The following is a 26,413-nucleotide window of genomic DNA, read 5'->3' as shown; positions in this document are numbered from 1 at the left end:
GCAGATGCATGGGAATTCAGTATGAAGAATGAACAAGACTGCTTTTGTGTAAGATCCCTTACCTGCCGGGACCTTGGGAGTGCCTTTTTTCCACAGGCCTTTTCATGAGGATTTTGCTCTTTATAACCTGTCATTAGGTTTCCGTTTGTGTTGCTGTCATTAATAGAATTTACGTAGATCTTTCGGAATTTAAAAAGAAGTTTCAGATCAGCTTGGTGCTGTGTGACCACCTAGAGGGGTGGGATAGGGAGGGTGGGAGGGAGACGCAAGAGGGAGGGGATATGGGGATATATGTATGTGTATAGCTGATTCACTTTGTTATACAGCAGAAACAAACAACATTGTAAAGCAATTATACTCCAATAAAGATGTTTAAAAAAAAAGCAGCTTCACATCAAAGTATCTTGTTTTTTTACTTGTATTAATTTATTCACAATTATTTACTGCATTTATTGTTTTTGAATTTTCTTTATTTTTTATACAGCAGGTTCTTATTAGTTATCTATTTTATACATATTAGTGTATATATGTCAGTCCCAATCTCCCAATTCATCCCACGACCACCCCCGATCCCAGCACTTTCCAAAATATCGTATGTTTTCTTGACAGTCCTCCCGTTGGTCTTTACAATAACATTTAAAATTTTTTTAAATTTTTATTTTATATTGGAGTATAGTTGATTTACAATGTTGTGATAGTGTCAGGTGTACAACAAAGGCAATAACTTTTTTAAAGTATTATTACACAAATAAAGAAATGGTGGCTTAAGAGTGAAGTAATCCCCAAAGTAAAATTACTAGCACTCCAATCCTCCGCTTTCTTCAGACGGAAAAATCGAGAGTAAGATCCTGGGATGATTACATGCAGTGATGTACCTGATAACTCTTGTTTCAAATATTGATATGGAAGAAGAAAGCGAAAATGAGAGAGAGAGAGAGAGAGAGAGAGAGAGAGAGAGAGAGAGAGAGAGAGACGGAGGGAGGGAGGGAAGGAGAGAGAGAGAGAGAAAGCGTGCATGCGTGTGCGTGTGTGTAAGTCTGGTGTTTCGCCCATCCTTTCAGCTAAGCGAGGGCCATACCTGGACCGCGGACGAGCCTAGCAAGGGCCCCCAAAGGTCTCGCAAACTCCGCCCCGGAAGGCCCGGCTCCTTTCCTGGAGGACCCTCAACTCTAGTCCAGCGGCGCCACGCCCCTCAGGCTGCAGCTAGCTCGGCCTCCCCGCGGCCCCCGCCCCTCCCCACCTCCCCTTAACCTAGGGCACGACACTACGCCAGTCCCCCATGTTCCTCCGAGCGGGTCTGGCCGGGATCTCTCCGCTTCGTCACACTCTCCGGCCTGCTCTGGTCGCCGCCATGAGCACTGGTACCTTCGTCGTGTCTCAGCCGCTCAATTACCGCGGCGGGGCCCGCGTGGATCCGGTGGACGCCTCCGGCACCGAGAAGGCGTTCGAGCCAGCAACCGGTAATGGGACGGAGACCGGGCGGCAGGGCCGGGGCGGCGGGGCGGGGAACGAGGCGGGGACCGGGGTAGGGGCGAGGGTCGGGCGCGGATTGACTCTCCCCCGCCCCAGGGGTGAACCTAGTCTACCTCCCTGAACCTTCCTGTAGTGCATTCAGCAGACGTTTACTGAGCCCAGGTAAGTGACAGTGTAGAGTATAAAGTTGTATGTGTAGGCAGCTAACGGTGCTGTGCAAACCCGGAAGCATGTGGTCCGGACACGAAGGGGGTCGTAGGAAACTGGACAGGCTGGTGAGTTGCTCGATGTTTTCATGGGTAGTTTTACAACGGCCTGAACAGAGAGTCCACAAAGCCCCGGTGGGTGAGGTGGAGTCTTCGTTAGTTATTAAATTTTAAGGTTAGGACTGCAGTAATGTCTTCAACCGTGCACGTAGCACAGGAGTTCTAGAAGGACGGGGTGAAAAGAAACACTTGTGCCAAAATGGAGGAGCGCGCACAGAGGTTTCTAGTTAGCGTGAATGAGGACTTTGTTGCCGTCCCCTAGTGTTAAAATATTTCTGAACATGAACCAGAACTGGGAAAGGGGAAAAGAAAAATCCTGCTTTTATCCCGTGTTTAATGTGTGCCCAGCGCTGTGCCAGGCCCTCAGTTTGCCCTGGGAGCTCCATAGATCACAAAGCAAATGAGGAACAGGTTTTTTGTTTTGCTTTTGCTTTATGTTTGTTTTGCTGGATGTTATGGAATATTTGTGAGGAGAAAAATGTAAATGTTTGTGCAAACCAAGTGGTATGTAGCCAGAGGGATAAAACTGGATTTCAAGAGACTGGAGAATTTACATTTGACCAATTACACCAAACCACAGAGCAGCGACTTGTCAGAGCAGGAAGGGGCCACAGACACCATCAGGCTCTTCTTTAGGTAGGAGGAGACAGCCTCTTGACCCCCACCCCCATATTGATACAAAAGAAAGAAAAATTGCTCTTTATTTTAATTGCCTACAGTGTGTGTGATCCTTAAGCACTGCCTTTACCAGTTAGCTATTCAAATTTGTAACAAATAGCAGGTTTGTGAAATCTCTGGAAAAAGCAGCGTCCCAGGTGTTCTTGTGGGAGGGGAAAAGAAACTGCTGACTTGACGTCTTAGGGTCTTTTTAGTAGAGTCAGTCACAACCGTTGGGATTTGGGTCTAGAAAAACTGATCATTTCATATTTTGCCCAGGATAGGGAATAAGACTGAAATAAGAAAATGAGGGACTGTTTGTTTTTTCCCCATATTTGAGAAAAAATTTTTCTTGCTTTTAGGAGTATCTTTTCTTGATATTCTGTTTATTAACCGTATTCATCAAGTATCAGTATTATATGACTTGTATAGAACATAAACCAGTGATTTAAAATCAGAGTTCATAACCCAGGAGACGGAGTACTTTGATTTTGTATGACCTCTGGTATTCTCAAACATTGTTAAGGAGCATTGTGAAATAATTGATTGGAGGTTAATGTTAGTAAACCCAAATGTAAAATAGAGGAGGGCAGGGGTTCTTACCCTGAAGTTCATGGTGTGCTAGGCAAGGGACATGTTCTCTCTATAATTCTGTGATATGGTTCAGTACATTTTTCTGGACAGAAGCCTGCAATTTTTATTAGATTCTTAAAAAGGTGAGCTGCTGGTATAAGGGTAGTCACTAAATCAAACCATACTTAAAAACAAGAAGAGGATCAATAAAAGGAAAATTGGATACACAATACTTTATTTAAAATGTGTGGCAACCAGTTGAGATAACACTGACTTTCCCTGTATTTATAGGGCGAGTGATAGCTACTTTCACGTGTTCAGGAGAAAAGGAAGTAAATTTAGCTGTTCAAGATGCAAAGGCTGCCTTTAAAATATGGAGTCAAAAATCTGGCATGGAACGGTGCCGAATCCTTTTGGAGGCTGCCAGGATAATAAGGGTATGTTTTAATATAATGTCTTCCAGAAAAGTCCTCTTGCACTGTTCTGTGAGTTCTTTATGATGATTTGCAGTTAGACCTTGATGCGCTATTAGGTGATACCTTTTAGATTAAGTAGGAAGGCATTTCCATATGCTCACCTTGGTATGTACAACAAGTTTTCCATCAGTGATTTCCTTCTGGCTCTTGGCTCCTTGTGACATCTCTCTCGGCAGGTTTTCTTTTCCTTCTGTTTTTTTTTTTTTTTTGGCGGTACACGGGCTTCTCACCGTTGTGGCCTCTCCCGTTGCGGAGCACAGGCTCCGGACGAGCAGGCTCCGGACGAGCAGGCTCAGCGGCCATGGCTCACGGGCCCAGCCGCTCGACGGCGTGTGGGATCTTCCCGGACTGGGGCACGAACCCGTGTCCCCTGCATCGGCAGGCGGTCTTTCAACCACTGCGCCACCAGGGAAGCCCTTCTTTTCCTTCTTTGTTGGAGTGATAATGTATCCTTTGTAGCTTGTCTCCTTTTCATTTTACTATGTATACTTGTTTCCTTTTTACTTTTTCCTCTGATGACTCTTAAGCTCACTTTTCTTTTTCAGGTTTATTTTCTACCTTAGTTGCCTGGAAGATTTCATAGATTCATTGATGTTCCCCTCTTAAGAAATAAAGTTTAGCTTTTTACAGTCTTAAAGAGCAAAAGTACTAGATTGTCATTACAGAAAATTAGAAAATTCAGAGGATATACACCAAAATATAAGTCAAGGATATCTCTCAGTGTAGGACTGTGATGATTTTTTTTTTCCTCATCAGTGTGTTGTCAGAAACTGAGGGTCTAAGAGTTACCCTACTTGCAAGGTTATATGTGTATTCTGACAAGAGACATGAAGCTTTCTGGATTAGGGAAAGGTTTTATTACAGGACCCAGATGCTGTACCCAGAGCAGTACTTCAGCATTAGTTTTCTGAGTCCCAGTCCCCATGGGGTGATGCAGTGAGAGGCAGATGTTAACCCTGTTGCATGCAGTGGTTGCACCACAGGAGAGGAACCCTAACATTATGAGACTCAGCTTATATGGGGGCTGCACATCTGCCCATTCTCTTCTCTGGAGAGAGGTTACTCATTAAGCAGATCTCATAATGGGGGAAGGTGTCATTAGGTTTATTACCCTGGAATATAAGCAGTTGTCTCCAGGAACAGGAAGTAGAGAGCTTTATATCTTCCCATCGCTCCAGTGACCTCTATCTTTTGGGAGACCCTGTCTCTGCCTTCTAAGGCCTTTGTTTTTCAATCAGCTTGCCAGTGTCCTTTGCTCAGAAAGCCTGGACCATGCAGTAGTGTCAAAATATTCCTGGAGAATTTTCTCCCAACAAGGTATTTTCTGCTATTAAAATTTATTTTTTATTTGATAGATTAAAAGTGGTAACTCAAAGCTGATAATTTTTTATTCTGATTTGTCTCTCACATTTTCCTTGGGCATAAGCATTTGGGTTGTAATATCTTCTTAAGAACTGGCTCCTTTATCATTATAAAATTACTTTTAAAATCCTGAATAATATCTAATTTTTTTTTTGCTCTGAAATGGACTATCTGATATTAATTTTCTTTTCCTTTAAACTCCCATTCCATTTTCTTTAATATCTTATGTAATGTTTTTACATATTACAGTCAAAAATATATTACTATATTTCTCTAAAGCTCTTGTCTGAAGATCATACCCTGGATTTGCCTTTACCCAAAACTATTCCATAACTAAACAAATCCCACCCTCTGACCACAGCCTACAGTTATAGCTCTCAGTTGTTTCTCTTAGTAATTTTTCTAGTTAATCGTGATCTGCAGTTCTTTGCCCCTTCCATTTTTAAACTATGTACAATTATATTTTATAAGATAAAAATATTTGATATTTTCCCACATTTTTAGCATTTCTAGTGCTCTTCATTCCTTTGGGTAGGCCCAAATTTCCATCTGTTACCATATTTTTTTTCTGCTTGAAGAAATTTCTTTAGCATTTTTTATACTGCAGGTTTGCTGGAGATGTTCTTTCAGGTTTTGTATGTCTGAAAGTCTTTATTTTGCTTTCCTTTTTAAACGAATCCTGGGTAGATAATTCTAGGTTGACAGTTTTTTCTTTCAGTACTTTAAAGATGTTGCACCGCTGTCATCTGGCTTATGTCGTTTCAGAAGAGAAGCCTGTTGTCATTCTTATTTTTGTTCCTCTGTTTTTAATGTTTTTTCCCCCTTTGGCTGCTTTTAAGATTTTTCTTCTTATCACTAGTTTTAAGCAATTTCATTATATCTTCCTTTTTTTAAATTTAATTTAATTTTTTTATGCAGCAGGTTCTTATTAGTTATCTATTTTATACATATTAGTGTATATTTGTCAATCCCAGTCTCCCAGTTCATTCCACCACCCCCCACTTTCCCCCTTGGTGTCCGTAAGTTTGTTCTCTACATCTGTGTCTCTATTTCTGCCTTGCAGACCGGTTCATCTGTACCATTTTTCTAGATTCCACATATATGTGTTAATATATAATATTTATTTTTCTCTTTCTGACTTACTTCATTCTGTATGACAGTCTACGTCCATCCACATCTCTACAGTGACCCAATTGCATTCCTTTTTATGGCTGAGTAATATTCCACTATATATATGTACTACATCTTCTTTATCCATTTATCTGTCAGTGGGCATTTAGGTTGCTTCCATGACCTGGCTATTGTAAATAGTGCTGCAATGAACATTGGGGTGCATCATTATGGCTTTTGATGCAGTTTTCTTTATATTTCTTTTGTTTGGAGTTTGTTGATCTTGAATCTGTACACTTACAGTTTAGTTAAATTTGAAAAAATATTGGCTATTATTTCTTCAGATATTTTTTTTCTGCCCCCTTTTATATCTCCTCTTCTTCAGAGCCTCCAGTTACATTTATGTTGGGCTGCTTGAAACTATTCTACAGCTCACTGATGCTCTGTTCATTTTTTCCCCAGTTTTTTTCCTCTGTGTGTTTTATTTTGGGTAATTTCCATTGTTATGCCTAAAGTTCATCTATCTTTTCTTCTGTAGTGTTTAATCTGCTATTAATCCCATCCAGTGTATTTTTCATCTCTAGAAGTTCAACATGAGTCTTTTTTGTTGTTGTTCCACGTTGCTCCCTAACATGCTCATGTTTTCCTCTGCCTTCTTGAGCACATGGAATATAGTTATAATAATATTTAATATCCCTGTCTACTAATTCTGTCATCTCTGAATTCTGGTTCTGTTTCTATTGATTGTTTTTTTTCCTCCTGGTTAGGCATTATATAACATTCCTACATTTTGCATGTCTGGTAATTTATTACCAGTAGACATTGTGAATTGTATGTTGTTGGATGCCGAATATTCTTGTACTTTAAAAAAATATTAATGAGCTTTGTTCTGGGACACAGTGAAGTTACTTGGAATCAATTTGATCCTTTCAAGGCTTGCTTTTATGCTTTGTTAGGTATGACCAGAGCAGCTAATTTTGCCCCACTACTGAATACCCTCTTGAATACCTAGCTTGATGCTCTGTGTATTAGTGAGGTTTTTCTCACTGTGGCTGGTGGGAACGTGAACTATTCCTGGCCCTGTGTGAGTTTTGGGGATTTTTTTCACCTTTTTGGTTAGTTTTTTTCCTGGCCTTGGGTAGTGTCCTCACAACTGACCAGTTCTCAGATGAAGACTTAAGGGAGATCTCTGGGGTTCTCCTGTGCAGCTCTCTTCTGTCCCATACTCAGCCTGCAGACTGTAGCCATCACATACTCCCTGAACTCCTAACCTGTTTCCTCAACTCAGAGTATCTGTTGGGCCTCACCTAAGTTCCTCCTCCCTGCTCTGTGATGTACTCTTTCCAGGTAGTAGGGAAGAATACATGTAGGGCTCACCTCATTTGTTTCCCTCTCTCAGGGATCACTGTCCTGAGCTGTCTGTCCAGTGTCTGAAAATTGTTGTTTCAAGTATTTTACCTGGTCTTTTTAGTTGCTTAAGGTGGAGGCTAAATCTGGTCCCTGTAACTCCACCTTTGCTGGAAGCCCATTGACTCCTAGTGAAGTGAATGGTTTTTGGTATATTTATTGGTCTTTTGTTTCCTTTTTCACTTTGAATCTTTTGATGCTTTTTATCAGATTATAAAGATCTTAATGGTAGGCCCCAATCATTTCTTAGTTGGAGTGTTCTTATAAAAGTAGCTATCGTTTGGCTTTAAAAGGAGAGAGAAAATGTGTTTTAAAACTGTGATAACACATTTACATATAAAAAGATTGTGTATATAGATTATGCACTTGCCTTCAGCAACTGCTTTGCTCAGCTCTGCCTCTTAAAACAAGCAGGGGCTCAGGCTTGTCAGGGTTTAGTGGGCATGTCTTTGCTCAGGTGGTTCTCTTATAAAAGCTAAACACTGAGCTTGCTGGGGGGTTTGAAGTGAAGGAGAGAGGTGAGTCTCCTGCCCTTTGCTTCTTCTCTTTCATCCCAGAGGACCCCTGGTCAGGTCACATGTGAAGCAGGGTGGTGGAGAGGATGACAGGGGTAGATAGGAAGTACATGTTTCCCAATAAATACTTACAGCAGTGCATTGTCATGGTGGACAGTTTTGTTTCGTGATGGCTCTTGTACTAGTAGGGTCAGGAAACTTATATTGTTTTCCTCTTCTCCCTCTGCTCTCCTTATTCTGTGAGGGTAAGCGAATACCGTTTCCCTGAAAGCAATATTAAGTATCAGTAGAGACCCACTGGACTCTTTGATAGTTTTCGTCAGGGACTTTTTTTGATGATCCTTGAAGGTATGTTAAAAGATCTCATAATGGCTTTTTATTTTACTTTTTAATTTTTGGCTGCATTGAGTCTTCGTTGGTGTGCGTGGGCTTTCTCTAGTTGTGGCGAGCAGGGGCTACTCTTTGTTGCGGTGCATGGGCTTCTCATTGAGGTGGCTTCTCTTGTTGCAGAGCATGGACTCTAGGTGCACGGGCTTCAGTAGCTGTGGAAGGTGGGCTCGGTAGTTGTCACTCATGGGCTTAGTTGCTCTGTGGCATGTGGGATCTTCCCAGACCAGGGCTCGAACCCGTGTCCCCTGCATTGGCAGGCAGATTCTTAACCACTGAACCACCAGGGAAGTCCCTCATAATGGCTTTTTAGAAATAACCTTTTTTGTGAGGGTAGAGAATGCTGGAATAGACAAGAAAAATCTCAAAAGCCCAGCCAATAAATTGAATTTTCTCTTTGAGTTCAAACCTTGAAACAGTCCTCAAAGCTAATTGCCTGTCCATTGTTTACCAAAAATAATAATAATAATAATAATAAAACTTCCTTTCTTAGTAAATATTCTGAGGCTTTTCAGCGATAGTCACAGATTACTTCCTGTCTGTCCACTCTTGTATTAATGTGGAAGACAACAGCATTTCACTTTTGCCAGTTTAATATTTCTTCATGTGTTTGAAGTGTAATATACTGATTCATCAGTGTATTCATGCTGATTAGTGAACCAGTACCTACTTCCTCTTTAGGGACTAGTTGCCCTCTTGCATTCTAGAAATGTAGTTTAAGTCCCTTACGGTTGATCGTGCCTTTTGCACATGTGTTTCATGTTGATCATACTCAACAGATCTAAGAAGGGGAATAACTTACACCTAGTTAAAGAACTGTTACATCAGAACTGATGCTTGTTGTCCTTCTACTAGTCCCTCTTTCCAGTATCAGTAACTGGGAAACAAGTTAATTGTTAAAAAGTCGTTTTGGTGAGTATAGAATCAGAGAAAGAGAAGGTAAATTGCTGGTTTAAAAGGCAATTTATTTTAGACTGTGTTGAATGTAAACAAATTATCCTTTCTGAAGGAACATGTCTATTCAGTAATTGCAGAATTTATTTAGAAGTTACTAACTTCCTTTTTTATGTTTTTTGATTTTGTTTTTTGTTTTTTCTTGGTTTGTTGGCTGTGAGGCATGTGGGATCTTAGCTCCCTGACCAGGGATCAAACCCTCACCCCCTGCACTGGAAGGCAAAATCTTAACCATTGGACCACCAAGGAAGTCCCACTAAGTGAGACTCCTTGAAGTGAGCTCCTTGAAGGCAGAGACTGGATCTATCCTTTTTTTCTTAGGTAATCATTCCGCATTTGTTACTATCTCCACTTCACTTAGTTGTTGTTCTGGGGTTTTATCCTGTTCCTTCATCTGGAACATATTTCTCTGCCATCTCATTTTGTCTAACTTTCTGTGTTTGTGGTCTCTGTTCTGCAGGCTTCAGGGTTGTAGTTACTCTTGCTTCTGGTGTTGTCCTCTCGTGTAGGAGGCTTGTCTAGAGGCTTGTGCAGGCTTCCTGGTGGGAGGGACTGGTGCCTGCCCACTGGTGGGTGGATCTGTGTTTTGTCCCTCTGGTGGGCAGGGCCATGTCAAGGGGTGTGTTTCGAGGTCATTGTGGGCTCAGGAAGACTTTAGGTAGCCTGTCTGCTGATGCGTGGGGCTGTGTGCTCACCCTGTTGGTTGTTTGACCTGAGGCATCCCAGCACTGGAGCCTATAGGCTGTTGGGTGGGGCCAGGTCTTGGTGTCAAAATGGCGGCCTACAGCAGAGTTCATGCCAATGAGCACTCCCCAGTACCTCTGCCACTAGTGTCCTTGTCCCCACAGTGAGCCACAGCCACCCTCCGCCTCCCCAGGAGACCCTCCAAGACCAGCAGGTAGGTCTGGCCCAGGTTCCTATGAAGTCTCGGCTTTTTCCCTGGGTCCTGGTGCGCATGAGACCTTGCGTGTGCCCTCCAAGAGTGGAGTTTCTATTTCTCCCGGTCCTGTGGAGTTCCTGCAATTAAGCCCTCCTGGTATTCAAAGCCAAGTGCTCTGGGGGCTCCTCCGCCCGATGCCAGACCTCCAGGTTGAGGAGCCTGACATGGGGCTCAGAACTCTCACTCCTCTGGGAGAACCTCTGCAATATAATTATTTTCCAGTTTGTGAGTCTCCCACCTGGCAGGCGTGGGATTTGATTAGATTGCAAATGCCTCCCTCCTACTATCTTATTGTGGCTTCTTCTTTGTCTTTGGATGTAAGATATCTTTTTTGGTAGGTTCCAGTCTTTTTTGTCAATGGTTATTCAGTAGTTAGTTGTGATTTTGGTGTTTTCATGAGAGGAGGTGAGCTCAAGTCCTTCTACTCTGCCATGTCTGGAATTCAACAAATATGGAATGAATGAATCAAAGCACTTTATACCTCTGGTCTTTGTAGAAACAGAACATGTCCAAATATCATTATCAAACTGTCCTTTCATGTATTTCATACTGATTTTCATATTCCTCCTTCCAATCTTTTCTGAGATTTGTACTCAATCTTGATAGAGTTTGTGTTAATTAGATGCTTATGTTAATTTCTGTTGCTATTTCATTTTGCTTCTGGTAAGCCTTACTGATTATCAGTTTTAGTAAGAGAATGCATCTTCTTGTCAATTATTTGATTCATCTTTTATGTATGTTTAGATTTTGACCACAGTGTTTATTTTAAATTGGATCCATAATAGCAAATATCTATTTCTTACATATTCAATTTTTTGATCTCCTTTAGGGGCATTATTTAGCTTTTCTTTTTAGGTCTAATTTCCCAGACTTTTTCCTTCATCCCTGGACTATCTTACCTCTAAGTTGTATATAAACTACATCTGGAAACAGTATTAGAAAAGAGAATTGATGAGTACTAAGCATTAGAAAATAATTGTCTTGTGATTATCTTATGATTTTAACATGCTGCATTTCTTTGGGTGAATTAAAGCCGTGGGTATATAACCTTTTAAATGCCAATTGTGTGTTTGGCTATTTTGTACAGTTTTCCTAAGTAAGGACTGTTTGCTCTTACTCTATACATGCAAACACATGCACATGTATGTATACATATTTATACAGATGTACATATATAATATTTATTTCTCAAAACATTCCTTTTCTAATTGATCTTGAAATGAGGTGTTGGTCTTGTATCTGTGACAGTTACTTGATGGGGAGAGCAGGGTACTGTTTAGCAATAAGTTTTATTTCTCTTCCAAATGTCACACTGCCATTCCTTCTGTTTTCATTGAAAGTGAAAGCTGTTTCTATTTTTAAAAGTTGGGCAATGTATTCTGGTTTGACTGTTGAATGTGTTGAGGTGTACGGTAATTTGTCTTAAGTCTGGTCTTCTGTTTCACCCAAAGGATCGGAAGGATGAAATCGCTACTGTGGAGACCATCAACAATGGCAAGTCCATCTTTGAGGCCCGCTGGGACATTGACACTTCCTGGCAGTGCCTGGAGTACTATGCAGGCTTAGCGGGATCCATGGCCGGTAAGCCCTCACCTGGCCTTCTGTGACCAGCTGACAAGGAGGCAGGAGAGCAGAGCCTGGGGTGGGGGCAGGATACAGATTTTGGAATTAAGACAGGCCTGGGTTAGAATCCTGGGCTTGGGCTTCTCTGGTGGCGCAGTGGTTGAGAGTCCGCCTGCTGATGCAGGGGACACAGGTTCGTGCCCCGGTCCGGGAAGATCCCACATGCTGCGGAGCGGCTGGGCCCGTGAGCCATGGCCACTGAGCCTGTATGTCCGGAGCCTGTGCTCCGCAACGGGAGAGGCCATAGCGGTGAGAGGCCCGTGTACCATAAAAAAAAAAAAAAAAAAAAAAAAATCCTCGGCTTATCACTGTCTACTTCGGTGACACTGAGAACTACTTTATCTTTCTTTATTTAAACTGGAGATGGTAATCTCTATCTTCTTGGTTATTATAAGGATTAAATGAGATGATGTATGTAAAGCACCTAGCCTCATACCTGAGCTGTAGAACAGGTTGTGGAAAAACCAATTCTTGTAAGAGTCAGTAAGTACATCATATTTATTAGTTTTACCTACTTAGCAAAAAATTTTCTTTGTCTAGGAAGAGTACATCAGTTTACATGTCAGCTGGTTTATCAGGGCCCATGAGGGCTCTGGGGAGCCAGAAGTCTGAGGTTTCAGGGTCCTCAGACTCTTCAGCTGCTGAGTCTTTCCCTATTTCTGTTTCATTTCATCTAAGTTATGTAGTGGATGCTTGGTTAATTTTTAGAGGGTTATATTGAGTTGAACGAACATGGTTTTGAAGGATAGAAAGGACTACTTATGTGAAGAGAACATGCAGAAGCAGTGTAAGAATGACTAGAATGAACAAAAGAACAGAGGTGGGGTGAGCCCAGTGGCTGGGGCCTGGGAGGGGGCTGGTCTGACAAGTCCAGAGTGAGTCCAGGTGCTGGTGGAGTCTTGGGACAAGTGGTACTACACTCTTCCCTACCCTCTTTTTCCCCTTAGGCGAACACATCCAGCTCCCCGGCGGATCCTTTGGTTACACCAGAAGGGAACCACTAGGGGTGTGTGTCGGAATAGGAGCGTGGAACTACCCCTTTCAGATCGCCTGTTGGAAGTCGGCTCCAGCTCTGGCTTGTGGTAAGAATGAATTATTCCTCTACCTGTGAGCCACCCTTTCTCCCAGGACACGGTTTCACCCCTGCCCTACCCTTATGGAGCTTTGACGTTATACACACAGATCGTGTCTACATTATTCCCATTTTTATTTAATTTATTTTTGTTTATGGGAAGGAAGAAAGTTAATTTTGGTCTTGGAGGTCTTTTTTTTTTAAACTGTCAAATGAATTAGATTTGTGCTACTTGTAAGTTCTCTTCCTTTATGGACAGGAATTCTGGGCATGAATTTCTGTGTAGGGGGTAGCACTTAGGAATTTTGACTTCATTTAGGAAGCAGAAGATAAACTTGCTCCTTCATTTGTGTCTTAAGAGAAGTGATAAACAAGGCTTCCATCGGAGAAGCTTTGGCTGATTAACAAAAAGTTTTCTCACGCTATTTAAAGAGAAGAATCTGTCGGAAAAGAAGACATTGTACCTTAGAAAAACTGTCAGGTTAAAAAAGCTTTACTATTAGGACACTGTATTGAAATGCAGCTTTTTTCTTTCTGCTGCTTCACGTTCTTTTTGCACATTTCTCTGTGATAGAGGAGAAATAGAATTAAGTTACTAGCTTTGGGTACTTGCATCAAATTAATTAACCTTTCTGGTCTTCAGTTTCAACTCTTATAAAATGGGTCTGATCATACCTACTTCTTACTACTGTTGCAAATGTTAAATGAGATTAATATATGCAAAAAGGCCTAGATATGCAAGTGTAAGGTATTATTGGTTGAGACACTGCAAGTGTGTGGCTTGGGGTCTGTTTAATGAGAGAAACCAAAGTGGGAAGAGCAAGATATATTTGCTTATTAATAACATTTTTGACCTAGCATTTGATGGGGAACAGGAAACAATTGGAGGGGCTTCCCTGGTGGTGCAGTGGTTAAGAATCCAGCTGCCAATGCAGGGGGAACACGGGTTTGAGCTCTGGCCCGGGAAGATCCCATAGGCCACAGAGCAACTAAGACCGTGTGCCACAGCTACTGAACCTGTGCGCCTAGAGCCCATGCTCCGCAACAAGAGAAGCCACCGCAATGAGAAGCCTGCACACCACAACAAAGAGTAGCCCCCGCTCACCGCAACTAGAGAAAGCCCGCATGCAGCAATGAAGACCCAACACAGCCAAAAATAAATAAATAAATAAATAAATTAATTAAAATTTTAAAAAAGGAAACAATTGGAGTTGTTCTTGATGTGTCTTCTTGTCCTGTCTTTAAAGGATCCTGTCTTAAAAGTCTTCCTGTGTTTGTGTCTCGGTAATACAGGTAATGCCATGGTCTTTAAACCTTCTCCCTTCACACCTGTGTCCACACTGCTGCTGGCTGAAGTCTATACTGAGGCCGGCGTGCCTCCTGGGCTCTTCAACGTGGTGCAAGGAGGGGCTGCCACAGGCCAGTTTCTGTGTCAGCATCGCAATGTGGCCAAAGTCTCCTTCACTGGAAGTGTGCCCACTGGCTCAAAGGTGAAGACAAGACCAGTATAGGAGAACATAAATGGCATGTAGATCCGGCTGTGTCAAGCCTCCCCAGAATATATGTTGGAGGCTTATCCTCTGATTTTACCCAGCTTGTATTGGCAGGGAGGCTGTAGGTATTATTGGGCAGAGGTCTGAAGTGTGCTTTAAAAGTATGAAGGATAATTAGAACAGCCCACTGGTGTTAGGCTCATTGGGGATGGGAGTTATCTTCTCCTGCCTGTGTCTGAGAGGGCAGGCCCTGAGCTGCCACTTGTATTGTTTGGTGACTTACCTCATCTATAGCAGCCACCTCGGAAGAAAGGGTATTTTCTCAGTTTATTTCAGATTCATTGTTTTGACCTCAGTTTGTGCTCGGAACTCTGTCCGCCTTGAACATAGTAACAGTAATACAAAAGAGTTTCTGCCCATGACGGTCAGGGGAATTGACAGTATTTTTTAAATGAACTCCCTATTCAGACTATCAAGTGCAATTCTGTGGATTCTCTTCCGTGTTATGGAAAAGAATATTTCAAGTAGACAGAGGACAAAGTATACTGAGAACAAGGCTGCAGGTCATGCATAGTTCAAGATGACTTTGGCGGGTCAGGATCTTGTTAACGTAGCACGTAATCTCATTGGTGTTAGACTTCTGAATGCTTTTGTTCTTGTTCTGTAAGATCATGGAGATGTCAGCTAAAGGAATTAAACCTGTTACCTTGGAACTTGGAGGCAAGTCTCCACTGATCATCTTCTCAGATTGTGATATGAAGAATGCTGTGAAGGGGGCACTGATGGCCAACTTCCTCACGCAAGGCGAGGTGTGTACCTGACCCTGGAAGAGGTTTAATGGGAATCTCCACCCCTTCATCTCACAGCGTGTTTTTTTTTTTTTTTTTTTTTTTTTTGCGGTACGCGGGCCTCTCACTGTTGTGGCCTCTCCCGTTGCGGAGCACAGGCTCCAGACACGCAGGCTCAGCGGCCATAGCTCACGGGCCCAGCCGCTCTGTGGCATGTGGGATCTTCCCAGACCGGGGCATGAACCCGTGTCCCCTGCATCAGCAGGCGTACTCTCAACCACTGCGCCACCAGGGAAGCCCTCACAACGTGTTTTAAAGCTTGTTATTTTGAAATAATTTCAGACTTACAGAAAAGTTACACAAATAGTACAAAGAATTCCAATCTATCTTTGAACCAGGTCCCTCAGTGTTAACATTTTATCACATTTACCATTCTGTTGGTATGTCTATACCTACATATGCATATTACTACTGTTTTTTTTCTGATCTGTTTGAAAGTTGCAGACAGAAGATCCCTAACCTCTACATTCCTATGTGTATTTCCTAAAAACAAGTGCATTCTCTTAAATAAGCACAAAATACTTAGTAAAATATATAACTTGATATTAATGTAGTACTATTACTCAATCTATAGCCCTTATTCAGATTTCTCCATTTGTTTGACTAATGTCCTTTTAGAAACAATTTTTTTTTTTTTGCTGGTCCAAGATCTAATCCAGGAAGATGCATTGCATTTACTTGTTGTGTCTTTTTAATTTCACTTAATCTGGAACAGTTTTAAAGTCATTCTTACCTTTCAGGACTTTGACATTTTTGAAGAATACAGGCCATTTATTTTGTGGAATGTCCCACATTTTGGGTCTGTCTAGGTTTTGTTTGTTTGTTTATTTTTTAATTGGACTCAGGTTATGCATTTTTGGCAAAACACCACAAAAAGGATGTTTTATATTTCACAGTGGTGTTGCTGACTTTGATCACTTGCTTAAGGTGGGTCTTTACTGTAAAGTTATTGTTTTTTCCTTTGTGGTTAATAAGTATATTGTAGGAGATAAAAGTGAGACTATCTTGTTCCTTATCAAACTTTGACTTACTAGTGTTAGCACCCTTTGTTGATGTTTGCTGGAAACATTTTTTTCTGGTGGTCACCAAGTGGTGTATTTCCAATTCTGTTACTCCTTCTACATTTATATAGTTCACTGTCTATTACAAGAAAGAACTTTTTTCCCTTTTCCCTAGTTTGTTTTTCATTCATTATATCAGCATGGATCCATGGATTCTTATCTCATTCTGCAAGTTATAACCCATTACTAGTAGTATTTATTTTGATGCTCAAATAATTGCAGATTCAGATAGTGGGAGCCTCTTTCTGTGACTTTTTGATATGTTCTCATTATTCTTTGAGCACTTCTTTCCTTCCTGGCACAGCAAGGTGTTCTAGACACATCTTGTGCTTTCCTGGTGGAGCTCTGTAATGAGCCGTTTCTCTAAAGAGGCTTGGTTCCATTTAGTGGTAAATGGTATTTAGAAACCAAGATCTGGGTGCCAGGTGTACTCGTTTCTACTGGAGTGTCATTGCTCCTATGTCTTCTCAGAGGCCAGAGCCAGGAAATATATAATTGGCATATGTGTATGTATGCACACACACATCTATTTATGAATCCATCTATATTAATAACTACAAGTTTATACAGATATTTCCAATCATTCCAATACTGCAAGGTTTATTTTAGCCTCCTCCCTTTCATATTTATAATTTCCTTCTCTGACAGTGAGACATTTAGCTTCCATTACTCACAATATATGTAATTACTCCGTCCTAGAATATGTTTGTAATAGTTTCAGATTTGTGAAAGTACACTACTGTGAAAAATAAACCTTCTAACTAGAGTGCAACATTTTTTTTTTACAGCTCTTTTTGTCTTTAGCCTGGGGTACAGTTAAAATTCTGTGTTCAGAAGTTAATGAGTCAGTTCTTCCTTTACCACCCCCTTCAGTATGGTTATGATATTCATTTTAAATAATGAGTTTATTCATTTCTGTTTGTATTTCATTTGGGGTTTATTTTCACCCATTCTTGCTTTAGGCGAAATACTAACATGGTTCTAAATGTCAGAATTTTACTAAAAAAGCAAAAACAGAAATGGCACTCCTCCTATCCCTTGTACCCACTCCCGTTCCCTCCTTCTTCCAGTCCATCCCTATCCAGCCAAACCTGTTTCTCATTTTTCCTTCCTATTTCTTTTTACACAAATGACCAGGTACTGTATATTTCTTATTTTCTCTTCTTTCCTCAACGAAAAGGATAGCATATTAGAATTACTGTTTTGCTTTTTGCTTTTTTCACCTGGAAATCACTTCATTTCATAGAAATCTTCTTTCTTCTTTATAGCTGTGTAGTATAATTCCTTGTATAGCTGTTAGTTTATTCAACTACTCTCTTTTGGATGGGCATTTAGTTTCCAGTATTTTGTGATTACAAACAGTTCTGCAGTGAATAACCTCGTGCACGTGTGTGTTCACATTGCTGGAGATGTATTTTCAGAGTAAATTCCTAGAAGTGGTAAATGTATATGTAATTTTTTTGTGCCTATTTTTTTGTGGTAAAATATATATAATATAAAATTGACCATGTTATTCATTTTTGAGTGTACAGTCCAGTGGCATTAAGTACATTCACATTGTTATGCAGCCATCACCACCATCCACCTCTAGAACTCTTCTCATCTTACAGGACTGAAACTCTACACATTAAACAATAACTTCATATATCCTTTTCTTCCCAGTCCCTGGTAACCACTATTCTACTTTCTATCTATATGGATTTGACTATTCTAGGTATCTCATATAAGTGGAATCAAACAGTATTGGTCCTTCTGTGTCTGGCTTATTTCACTTAAGGTCTTTAAGGTTTATCTATGTTGTAGCATGTGTCAGATTTTTCTTCCTTTTCAAGATTGCATAGTATCCCGTTGTATATGTATGCCCCATTTGCTTTACCCATTCATCTACCGGTGGACATTTAGGTTACTGCTACCTTTGGCTATTGTGACTAGTACTGCTATGAACATTGATGTACACATATCTATTCAAGTCCCCGCTTTCACTTCTTTTGGGTATATACCCAGAAGTGGAATTTCTAGATCATATAGTAATTCTGTGTTTAATTTTTCAAGGAATTGCCATACTGTTTTCTACAGCAGCTGCGCCATTTTACATTCTCACCAACAATGCACAAAGGCTCTAATTTCTCCACATCCTTGCCAGTACTTGTTATTTTCTGGGTTTTTTGGTCACAGCCATCAGAGTAGACGTGAAGTAGTATCTCACTGTAGGTTTTTATTTATATTTCCCTTACGATTAGTGATGTTGAGTGCATATATAATTTTATAAGATAGTGCCATATTCCCCTCCAAATGGCTTAGACCAACTTGCATTCCTACCAACAATATATGTGTGCCTATTTCCTCATGAGGTAAGGGGTGATACTTCATTGTAGTTTTAATTTCAATTCTCTAATTATGAACGAGATTGAACATCTTTTCTAGGCTTAAGGACCATTTATATGTGTGTGTGAATTGTGCATAACTTTTATCCAATTTTATATTGAACATCTAGTCATTTCCTTCAATTCTTTTTGTAGAGATTTTTTTCTTATTCACACATAGTGAAATTCACTTTTTTTCTTTTTGGCCGTGCTGCAACGCTTGCAGGATCTCAGTTCCCCAAAGGTTTGATCCCCCCAAGGGATCAAACCCGGGCCCTTGGCAGTGAAAGCGCCAAGTCCTAACCACTGGGCTGCCAGGGAATTTCCAACTTCACTTTTTTTGGTGTGTTATACTATCAGTTTTGATTTTCCCTCAGTTTTTATAAGTTATTTAAATATTGGTGATAGTACCCTTTATCTGTGATGTATGTTGTAAATGTTTTCTTCCAGTTTGTTGTCTTGGCTTTGTTTAGGATGTTTTTGCCATGCAAAAGATTATTAATTTTATGTAGTCAAATTTATCATTTTTTTCTTTCATTGCATCTAGATTTTGAGTACTAGTTAGAAAACCTTTTCCTGTACCTAAGTTATAGAAGAATTCACCTATATTTTCTCTTGGTAATTGGTTTTTTATTCTATATTTAGATTCCTTATACATTTGGGGTTTACTCCTGTGTACAGTATGAGATTGTATCTTATTTTCCACATGGCTAACCAGTGGAACCATTTATTACTAATTCATCTTTACTCTAGTGGTTTTAGCTTCTACCTTTATCATAAACTAAATTTCCTTGAGTACTTGGATCTATTTTTGGACTTTCTTTTCTATTCTACTGTTCTGATAGCATTTGAGTAGTATTTATGTTCATGTCTGTGGGAGGTCTAAATAGTCATTACTTGTGTGTGTGTGTTTTTTTAAAATTTTGGTTGGGTCTTCGGCACTGCGTGCGGGCTTTCTCTAGTTGCGGCGAGCAGGGGCTACTGGGCTACTCTTCATAGCACTGTGTGGGCTTCTCATTGTGGTGGCTTCTCTTGTTGCGGAGCACGGGCTCTAGGCACACGGGCTTCAGTAGTTGTGGCACGCAGGCTCAGTAGTTGTGCCTTGCAGGCTCTGGAGTGCAGGCTCACTAGTTGTGACGCATGGGCTTAGTTGCTGTGGCATGTGGGATCTTCCCAGACCAGGAATTGAACCCATGTCCCCTGCATTGGCAGGGGGATTCTTAACCACTGCACCACCAGGGAAGTCCCATTACTTGTGGTTTTAGAGACAAACATTGACTCTGAACTGCCCTAGGTTTTTATTAGACTCAAGGCCTCAGTTCTTGATCTATTTTTACTCTTCAGTCCCTTCCACTCTTACCTCCTGCTCTCAAAATATACAGCCAAATTGAGCATCTGAGATGAGGAAATAGGAAAAGTCCTATGGGTCATATGGATCTATTAATTACTTTAAGGAAATTTATACAAAAACAAAGGCGTAACTTTTATCTCAAAGGGCAGAGAGTTTGTGTGTGGGGTACTATGTCCACAATTACATGTGTGATCCTATTCAGTATGGTGATTATTTTTAGAAATGGAACTAACCTTTAAAGAAAGTATACTGTCTCTTTTAAATTTAAAGCTGTTGGACTTTTTTTCCTTTTCCTTTTTTCCCCCTCATCTACATATAAATTTTTATGTGTCTGTCCTTTAGGTTTGTTGTAATGGTACAAGGGTATTTGTGCAAAAGGAAATTCTTGATCAATTTTCAGAGGAAGTGGTGAAACAGACCCAAAGGATAAAAATTGGAGATCCCCTTCTGGAAGATACAAGGATGGGTCCCCTGATCAACCGGCCACATCTGGAGCGAGTCCTTGGGTTTGTTAAAGTGGCAAAGGTGGAGGTGAGATGAGAGGAGGGGGAGGGGTAGTTACTCCTAGGTTACTTGCTCTATGCTTCTTTCCTATGGGCATATCCATTTGGGAGCTGTATTCTGCATTGTACTCGCAGTGGAGTGACTAAGTGTGCATTTGTTCAGGACACAAGTGGCATTTCGGGAATGCATACTGGGGTTTTATGTTTAACATAAAATATGCGTTCTTTTTTCTTTTTTGGCAGGGTGCTAAAGTATTATGTGGTGGAGACCTCTACGTACCTGAAGATCCCAAATTAAAGGATGGGTATTACATGAGACCTTGTGTGTTAAGTATGTCCTCTTCTTGTTTGCTTTTAAACAGTTTGAATTAAATGTCAGATAGACAAGAATATTTATAAACTGTGTATATGGTATAAGGCAAGGGTTGGCAAACTGTGTGTCCCTGCTACTCAGATTTAAGGAGTAGAAGTCCTCCCTTACCTTGGAAGCCTCATATGTGCCCCTTCTCTTCTTGGACAATAATATCAGTTACCTGGGACTTAACTGGGTGTACAGCTGTTGTTCTAGAATCAAGGCACTCCAAAAAAAAATGAAAGGGCATGTTTGTTAAAAATTCAGTAATGAATTTCTTTTCTCAAGAAAGTTGGTAAAGAATGTGCTTTTCTTTGAACTTTAGGTCATCAATATAATAAAACCAATTTGTTGGACAGTATATTTTCAAAAATTATACGATATAACAATTTTAGCACTTCTTTTCAATCTGAAACATCTCCTGGTTTGGACAGTCAAGTATGTGGTCATCCTACTGTGCTCACACCCAGCTCCTTCTCTTCTACTGGGGGGTGACACTGTTCTAGATGTTGTTGTTGTCATTTACTTTTCTGTGTCATTTTATATTGTATGTTAGTATCTCCTATAAAAATATTGCTAGTTTCCTTGGCTTTAAAAAACTATATATAGATGGAATTATGTTGTATAATTCCTTACACCTTATCCTGAAGATAGATTCAGCTGATTTTTGTCCCCAAGGTTGATAGTGGTGTCACACTTTTCAACACTTGATATTTGGTGCAGTTTAACCTTTTAGGTCTTGCTAAAAAGCTAAGGATCTGCTGAGGTTTAAGGGCTGTGAATTTAGCATCCATGCTATGGATTAGCTTGTAGCTACTAAAGAAGAGGGAAAACTTACTATATGTTTTTACATAGAAAATACAGGTTAAACAGTAGTGTATATGGTATTATCCCAAATCTATTAAAAATCAAATATGTGCATGGGAAAAAGAAGGAACAGAGAACATGCATCATATTTTTTCAAAGGAATCAGGTTTTTTGGTTTTTTTTAAATAAATTTATTTATTTTTGGCTGTGTTGGGTCTTCGTTGCTGCACATGGGCTTTCTCTAGTTGTGGTGAGTGGGGGATACTCTTCGTTGTGGTGCGTGGGCTTCTCATTGCAGTGGCTTCTCTTGTTGTGGAGCATGGGCTCTAGGTGCATGGGCTTCAATAGTTGTGGCACGGGGGCTCAGTAGTTGTGGCTCACGGGCTCTAGAGCACAGGCTCAGTAATTGTGGTGCATGGGCTTAGTTGCTCCATGGCCTGTGGGATCTTCCCAGACCAGGGCTGGAACCAGTGTCCCCTGCATTGGCAGGCAGATTCTTAACCACTGTGCCACCAGGGAAGTCTGCATCATAATATTGATAGTGGATTTCTCTAGATGCTGGGATTAAAGGTGATTTTTTATTATACTTTGTGCATTTCTGAATATTACAGATTTTCTACAGAGAACATGTATTTTACAATTAGGAAAAAAAATATTTTTAAACAAACTGTGAACCTATGCAAAGGACAGGGAGCTAACTACCTTAACTTCATTCTAGTGATTCTGAAAGCCTTATTTGTCATCTACAGTGTCAGTATCACTTGGAAAACTTGTTAAAAATGCAGATTTCTGGTCCCTGCCCTAGCCCCCCAAGTGTCACTTTCAGGGCCCAGGACCTTGAGATCTGCATGTTAATAAGTCCTCAGTTCATTTTTACACGTTAAAGTTTGAGAATGACTCCAGAACCTCAATCTTTAGATTCATTTACTTGAGATTTGGGGCTAAAGTATAATGAGTGTTATGTGTGGGGCAGGAACCTTTTCTTTCCTCGTAACATCAACTGCCGCTTTATCCCCTCATCTCTTTTGACTCTCCAATATAGAATGCATTGCACACAGAGCCATACTGTGTTATCAACCTGTGTAAGACAAACTGTATTCTGGGACTGTTGGGTAATGAATTGTCTTGAGTAATTTAATATTCTGGCTAACAGTTTCCCTAAAAATTGTATGTGGATTAGTAATTTTCAAAGATTTAGATTATAATAAACTATCCTTAAACACAACCTAAAATTATTTAATATACCTTTGAAGATAGTTTAGGTGTCCTCAGAGTACAGTGTAACATACAGACGACCAGAGTGCTGTTCTTCCTTTGTATGCACAAGCTCTGTTTCATCTCTTATGAGATTTTAGAGTCCTCCTCTTTGTAGATATGTGAGAAGTTGGTTTTTAGCTTTGGCTAGTGTAAAGCTGGTGTTTAAAGTAGGGTTCTCAAGCTGTTTTTCTGCCTCCACATTGTTTACATGTATCACACAACCTTACAAACAACATATCTCACTCCATGCGTGGTTGCCAGCATTGAGGTGAGCTGTTCTTCAGCCAAAGTGTGGATAAAAGCACCACTGTCTTGAGGATCAGTGGGGTTCAGTATTTCACACCTAAATATATGAGCTTCTTTAGACATATATGCATGTTTTAAAATGTCAAGTGTGAATTTAATCTTTTTAGGGAATTAGCAACTTAAAAACTTAAGTACATTTTCATATAAAATGAACACTTTCAGTTATTTCTAAGTTATTATTTTTACATTGTATTTTTAAAAAATATTGTTTCTCATTCTAATCATATCAGGGTCATTAAGAAAATGTGAAAAAATATAAAAAATGTTAGTCATGTGTAACATTTTAACAGAAATTGGGAGGATATATACAGTTTGTACCTTTTTCAGTGAGTGTTAATCATGAGCATTTACTTATTAAATTTTCTTCAAAAACATTACTTTTTTTTTTAGTAATCATTTTAATTCATTTGGAGTGCATCCTACACACACACACACACACACACACACACACACACACCGTTTTTTTGTTTTTTGGTTTTTTTTTATTTTGGCCGCGCTGAGTCTCTGTTGTGGTGCACGGGCTTCTTTAGTTGTGGCACGCGGGCTTCTGTAGTTGTGGCATGTGGGCTCCAGGGCACACAGGCTCAGTAGTTGAGGCGCGTGGGCTCTCTAGTTGTGGCGCGTGGGCTTAGCTGCCCTGCGGCATGTGGGGTCTTAGTTTCCCAACCAGGGATCGAACCTGCGTCCTCTGCATTGGAAGGCGGATTCTTAACACTGGACCACCAGGGAAGTCTCCAAAACATTACTTTTTGAGGCTTCATAGAAGTTCATCATTGGGTTGTGTACCATTCACGTGATCATCCCATCTATTTTGGATGTCTAGTTTGTTGCTTCTAGTTTTGACTGTCACGGGAATGTTGTGATGGAAGTCCTTGTATGTACATCCTTGTACACCTCATTAGCTATTTCCTTATGATGAATTCAAAAGTAGATTTAGAATGAACACAGAGGCCATGGCTCCTTAATATGTAGTGTTAAATCGTCATGCAGAAAGGATGCTCGGATTTATATTCACACTGAAAATGTCACATTGAAATTTCTCTAAAGCCGTGTATTCACTGTTTACTATGAACAGGAAATTTTAATGTGCCAGAAATAATCATTCCTTTGCTGATGTTTGGTTTTTTAATAATGTTTGCAGCTAATTGTAGAGATGACATGACCTGTGTGAAAGAAGAGATTTTTGGACCGGTTATGTCCATTTTATCATTTGACACTGAAGCTGAGGTTCTGGAAAGAGCCAATGATACCACTTTCGGACTAGCAGCTGGTGTCTTCACCAGGTAGGTGGGGAAGGACACCCCAAATGGCTTTGAAGAAATGGGGCTGCAGTGTCTTCTTAGATATTTAATTGATCTTATTCCCTCACTGGAGTTTGTCCTCACTGCATTTTCATCAGCACTTTCTATTTGCTTCAGCTAAAGTCAAAAGATGGCAAAGTAGCATTTCACAGTTAGCCCTGAATAGCCAGAGAATCCTAGTGTTGAGTTTAAATTAAGCTATTAGCTTTATTGATGAAAATTCTGTCCTTTTTTCATTCATACACTGAATAAATATTTAAGTTTCTGCTCTATGTAAAGCATCATGTTAGGTGCCTATTAAAAACATGTATGTCAAGGAATTTAGAAATCTGTAAGCATATAAATACTGGGCAGTATCCTTCAAAGCCATGATTTTTAGCTTTATAGTAGTCCTTAAATTGTAATGCATGTAACACATGTGGGCCTTTTTTCTGTTGTTGTGTATTTAGGGTGCTATTTCCAATTTTAACTGTTGTAAGTAATGTTGGGATTAATATCTTTGTACATAAACTTTAACCACTATAAGAAAAACAAAAAGTGATTTTGGAGAAAAATTTCTTAGAAAATTCTTGCAGATTGCTTGTTTATGTACAAATTCTGATTAGTCTTTGGCAGTAGTAGGCAGTTTTCTAAGACTGTTTACACTTGGGATTATGCTGTTTCTTTAGTGACATACAAGGTTATTATTTTTTGTAGTTTTGTGGTCAGGCACATGGGATGGAAGATCCAAGTCTCCCTTGAGGACCTGATGTAATAGCTTCTTTTTGAGTTCTGAAGGAAAAAGTGAGGAGCTACTTTTTTTTTTTTTTAATAGACTTTATTTTTAAGAGCACTTTTAGGTTCACTGCAAAACTGAGTGGAAGTACAGAGATTTCCCAGCTACCCCTGCCCCACACATGCATAGTCTCCCCCATGATCCACATCCTCCACCAGAGTGGAACAGTTGTTAGAATTGATGAAGCTACATGAACACATCTTTATCACCCAAAGACTATAGTCCACATTAGGGTTCACTCTTGGTGTGCATTCTATGGGTTTGGACAAATGTATAATAACTTGTACTCACTGTTGTAATATCATACAGAGTAGTTTCACTACCCTAAAAGTCCTCTCTGAGGAGCTGCTTTTTTGTTTTGTTTTGTTTTGTTTTGCTTTGTTTTTTGGGGCTGTGCCTCACAGCTTACAGGATCTTAGTTCCCCGACCAGGGATTGAACCCAGGCCCTTGGCAATGAAAGCACAGAGTCTTAACCACTGGACCGCCAGGGAATTCCCAGGAGCTGCTTTTTTTTTTGGTATATATATGTATATTTTAAAATACTTATTTATTTATTTATTTATTTGGTTGTGCCAGGTCTTAGTTGTGCACGTGGGCTCCTTAGTTGTGGCAGGAGGGCTCTTTAGTTGTGGCATGTGAACTCTTAGTTGCAGCATGCGTGTGGGATCTAGTTTCCTCACCAGGGATCGAACCCAGGGCCCCTGCACTGGGAGTGTGGAGTCTTAACCACTGCACAACCAGGGAAGTCCCAGGAGCTGCTTTTTTTGATTTGAGGATTGAGTGGGATAAGTCTCTCCTCTTGCTTTGCTTTGCCACCAAGATACAGACAAAGGCCAGTTACAAGGAGGGTAACTCTTTTTTTTTTTTTTTTTTTTTTTAAAAACAGCTTTGTTGGGATAATTCATGTACCAAACAATTCACCTATTTAAATTGTACAATTAAGTAGTTTTTAGTATATTTACAGATTGTACAACTGTCATTATAATCTAATTTTAGAACATTTTCTTCATTCTAAGAACAATAACAGCTACTCTGCATTTTCCCTTCCCCCCAGTCCCTGGCAACCACTGATCTACTTTGTCTTTATAGATTTGCATATTTTGAATATTTTACGTAGATGAAATCATACAGTATGTGACCCTTCACGACTGGCTTCTTTCACTTAGTTCATCTACTGGCT

General features: G+C 40.2%; 1 protein-coding gene across 2 annotated transcripts in view; it reads left to right on the top strand.

The window, feature by feature from the left end:
• Positions 1–1,057: 1,057 nt before the first annotated feature.
• The window catches only part of ALDH9A1 (aldehyde dehydrogenase 9 family member A1), a 29,019-nt gene continuing 3,663 nt past the window's right edge, over positions 1,058–26,413 (top strand). The window contains exons 1-9 of one of the 2 annotated variants that reach the window (XM_082612715.1): positions 1,059–1,460; positions 3,261–3,406; positions 11,572–11,701; positions 12,691–12,825; positions 14,109–14,305; positions 14,977–15,117; positions 20,274–20,462; positions 20,678–20,765; positions 24,298–24,439. In XM_082612715.1, coding sequence (XP_082468841.1) covers positions 1,280–1,460; positions 3,261–3,406; positions 11,572–11,701; positions 12,691–12,825; positions 14,109–14,305; positions 14,977–15,117; positions 20,274–20,462; positions 20,678–20,765; positions 24,298–24,439 — 1,349 coding nt within the window. In that variant the 5' untranslated portion in view covers positions 1,059–1,279. Of the gene's footprint in view, positions 1,461–3,260; positions 3,407–11,571; positions 11,702–12,690; positions 12,826–14,108; positions 14,306–14,976; positions 15,118–20,273; positions 20,463–20,677; positions 20,766–24,297; positions 24,440–26,413 lie in introns of both variants that reach the window. The other variant, XM_082612716.1, reaches the window with a different exon arrangement.

Source organism: Mesoplodon mirus (genome assembly GCF_964341445.2).
Source record: "Mesoplodon mirus genome assembly, chromosome: 3".
Lineage (NCBI taxonomy): Eukaryota > Metazoa > Chordata > Mammalia > Artiodactyla > Ziphiidae > Mesoplodon > Mesoplodon mirus.
Note: the sequence above shows the minus strand (reverse complement) of the source record. Positions and strands in the feature narration are given on the sequence as shown.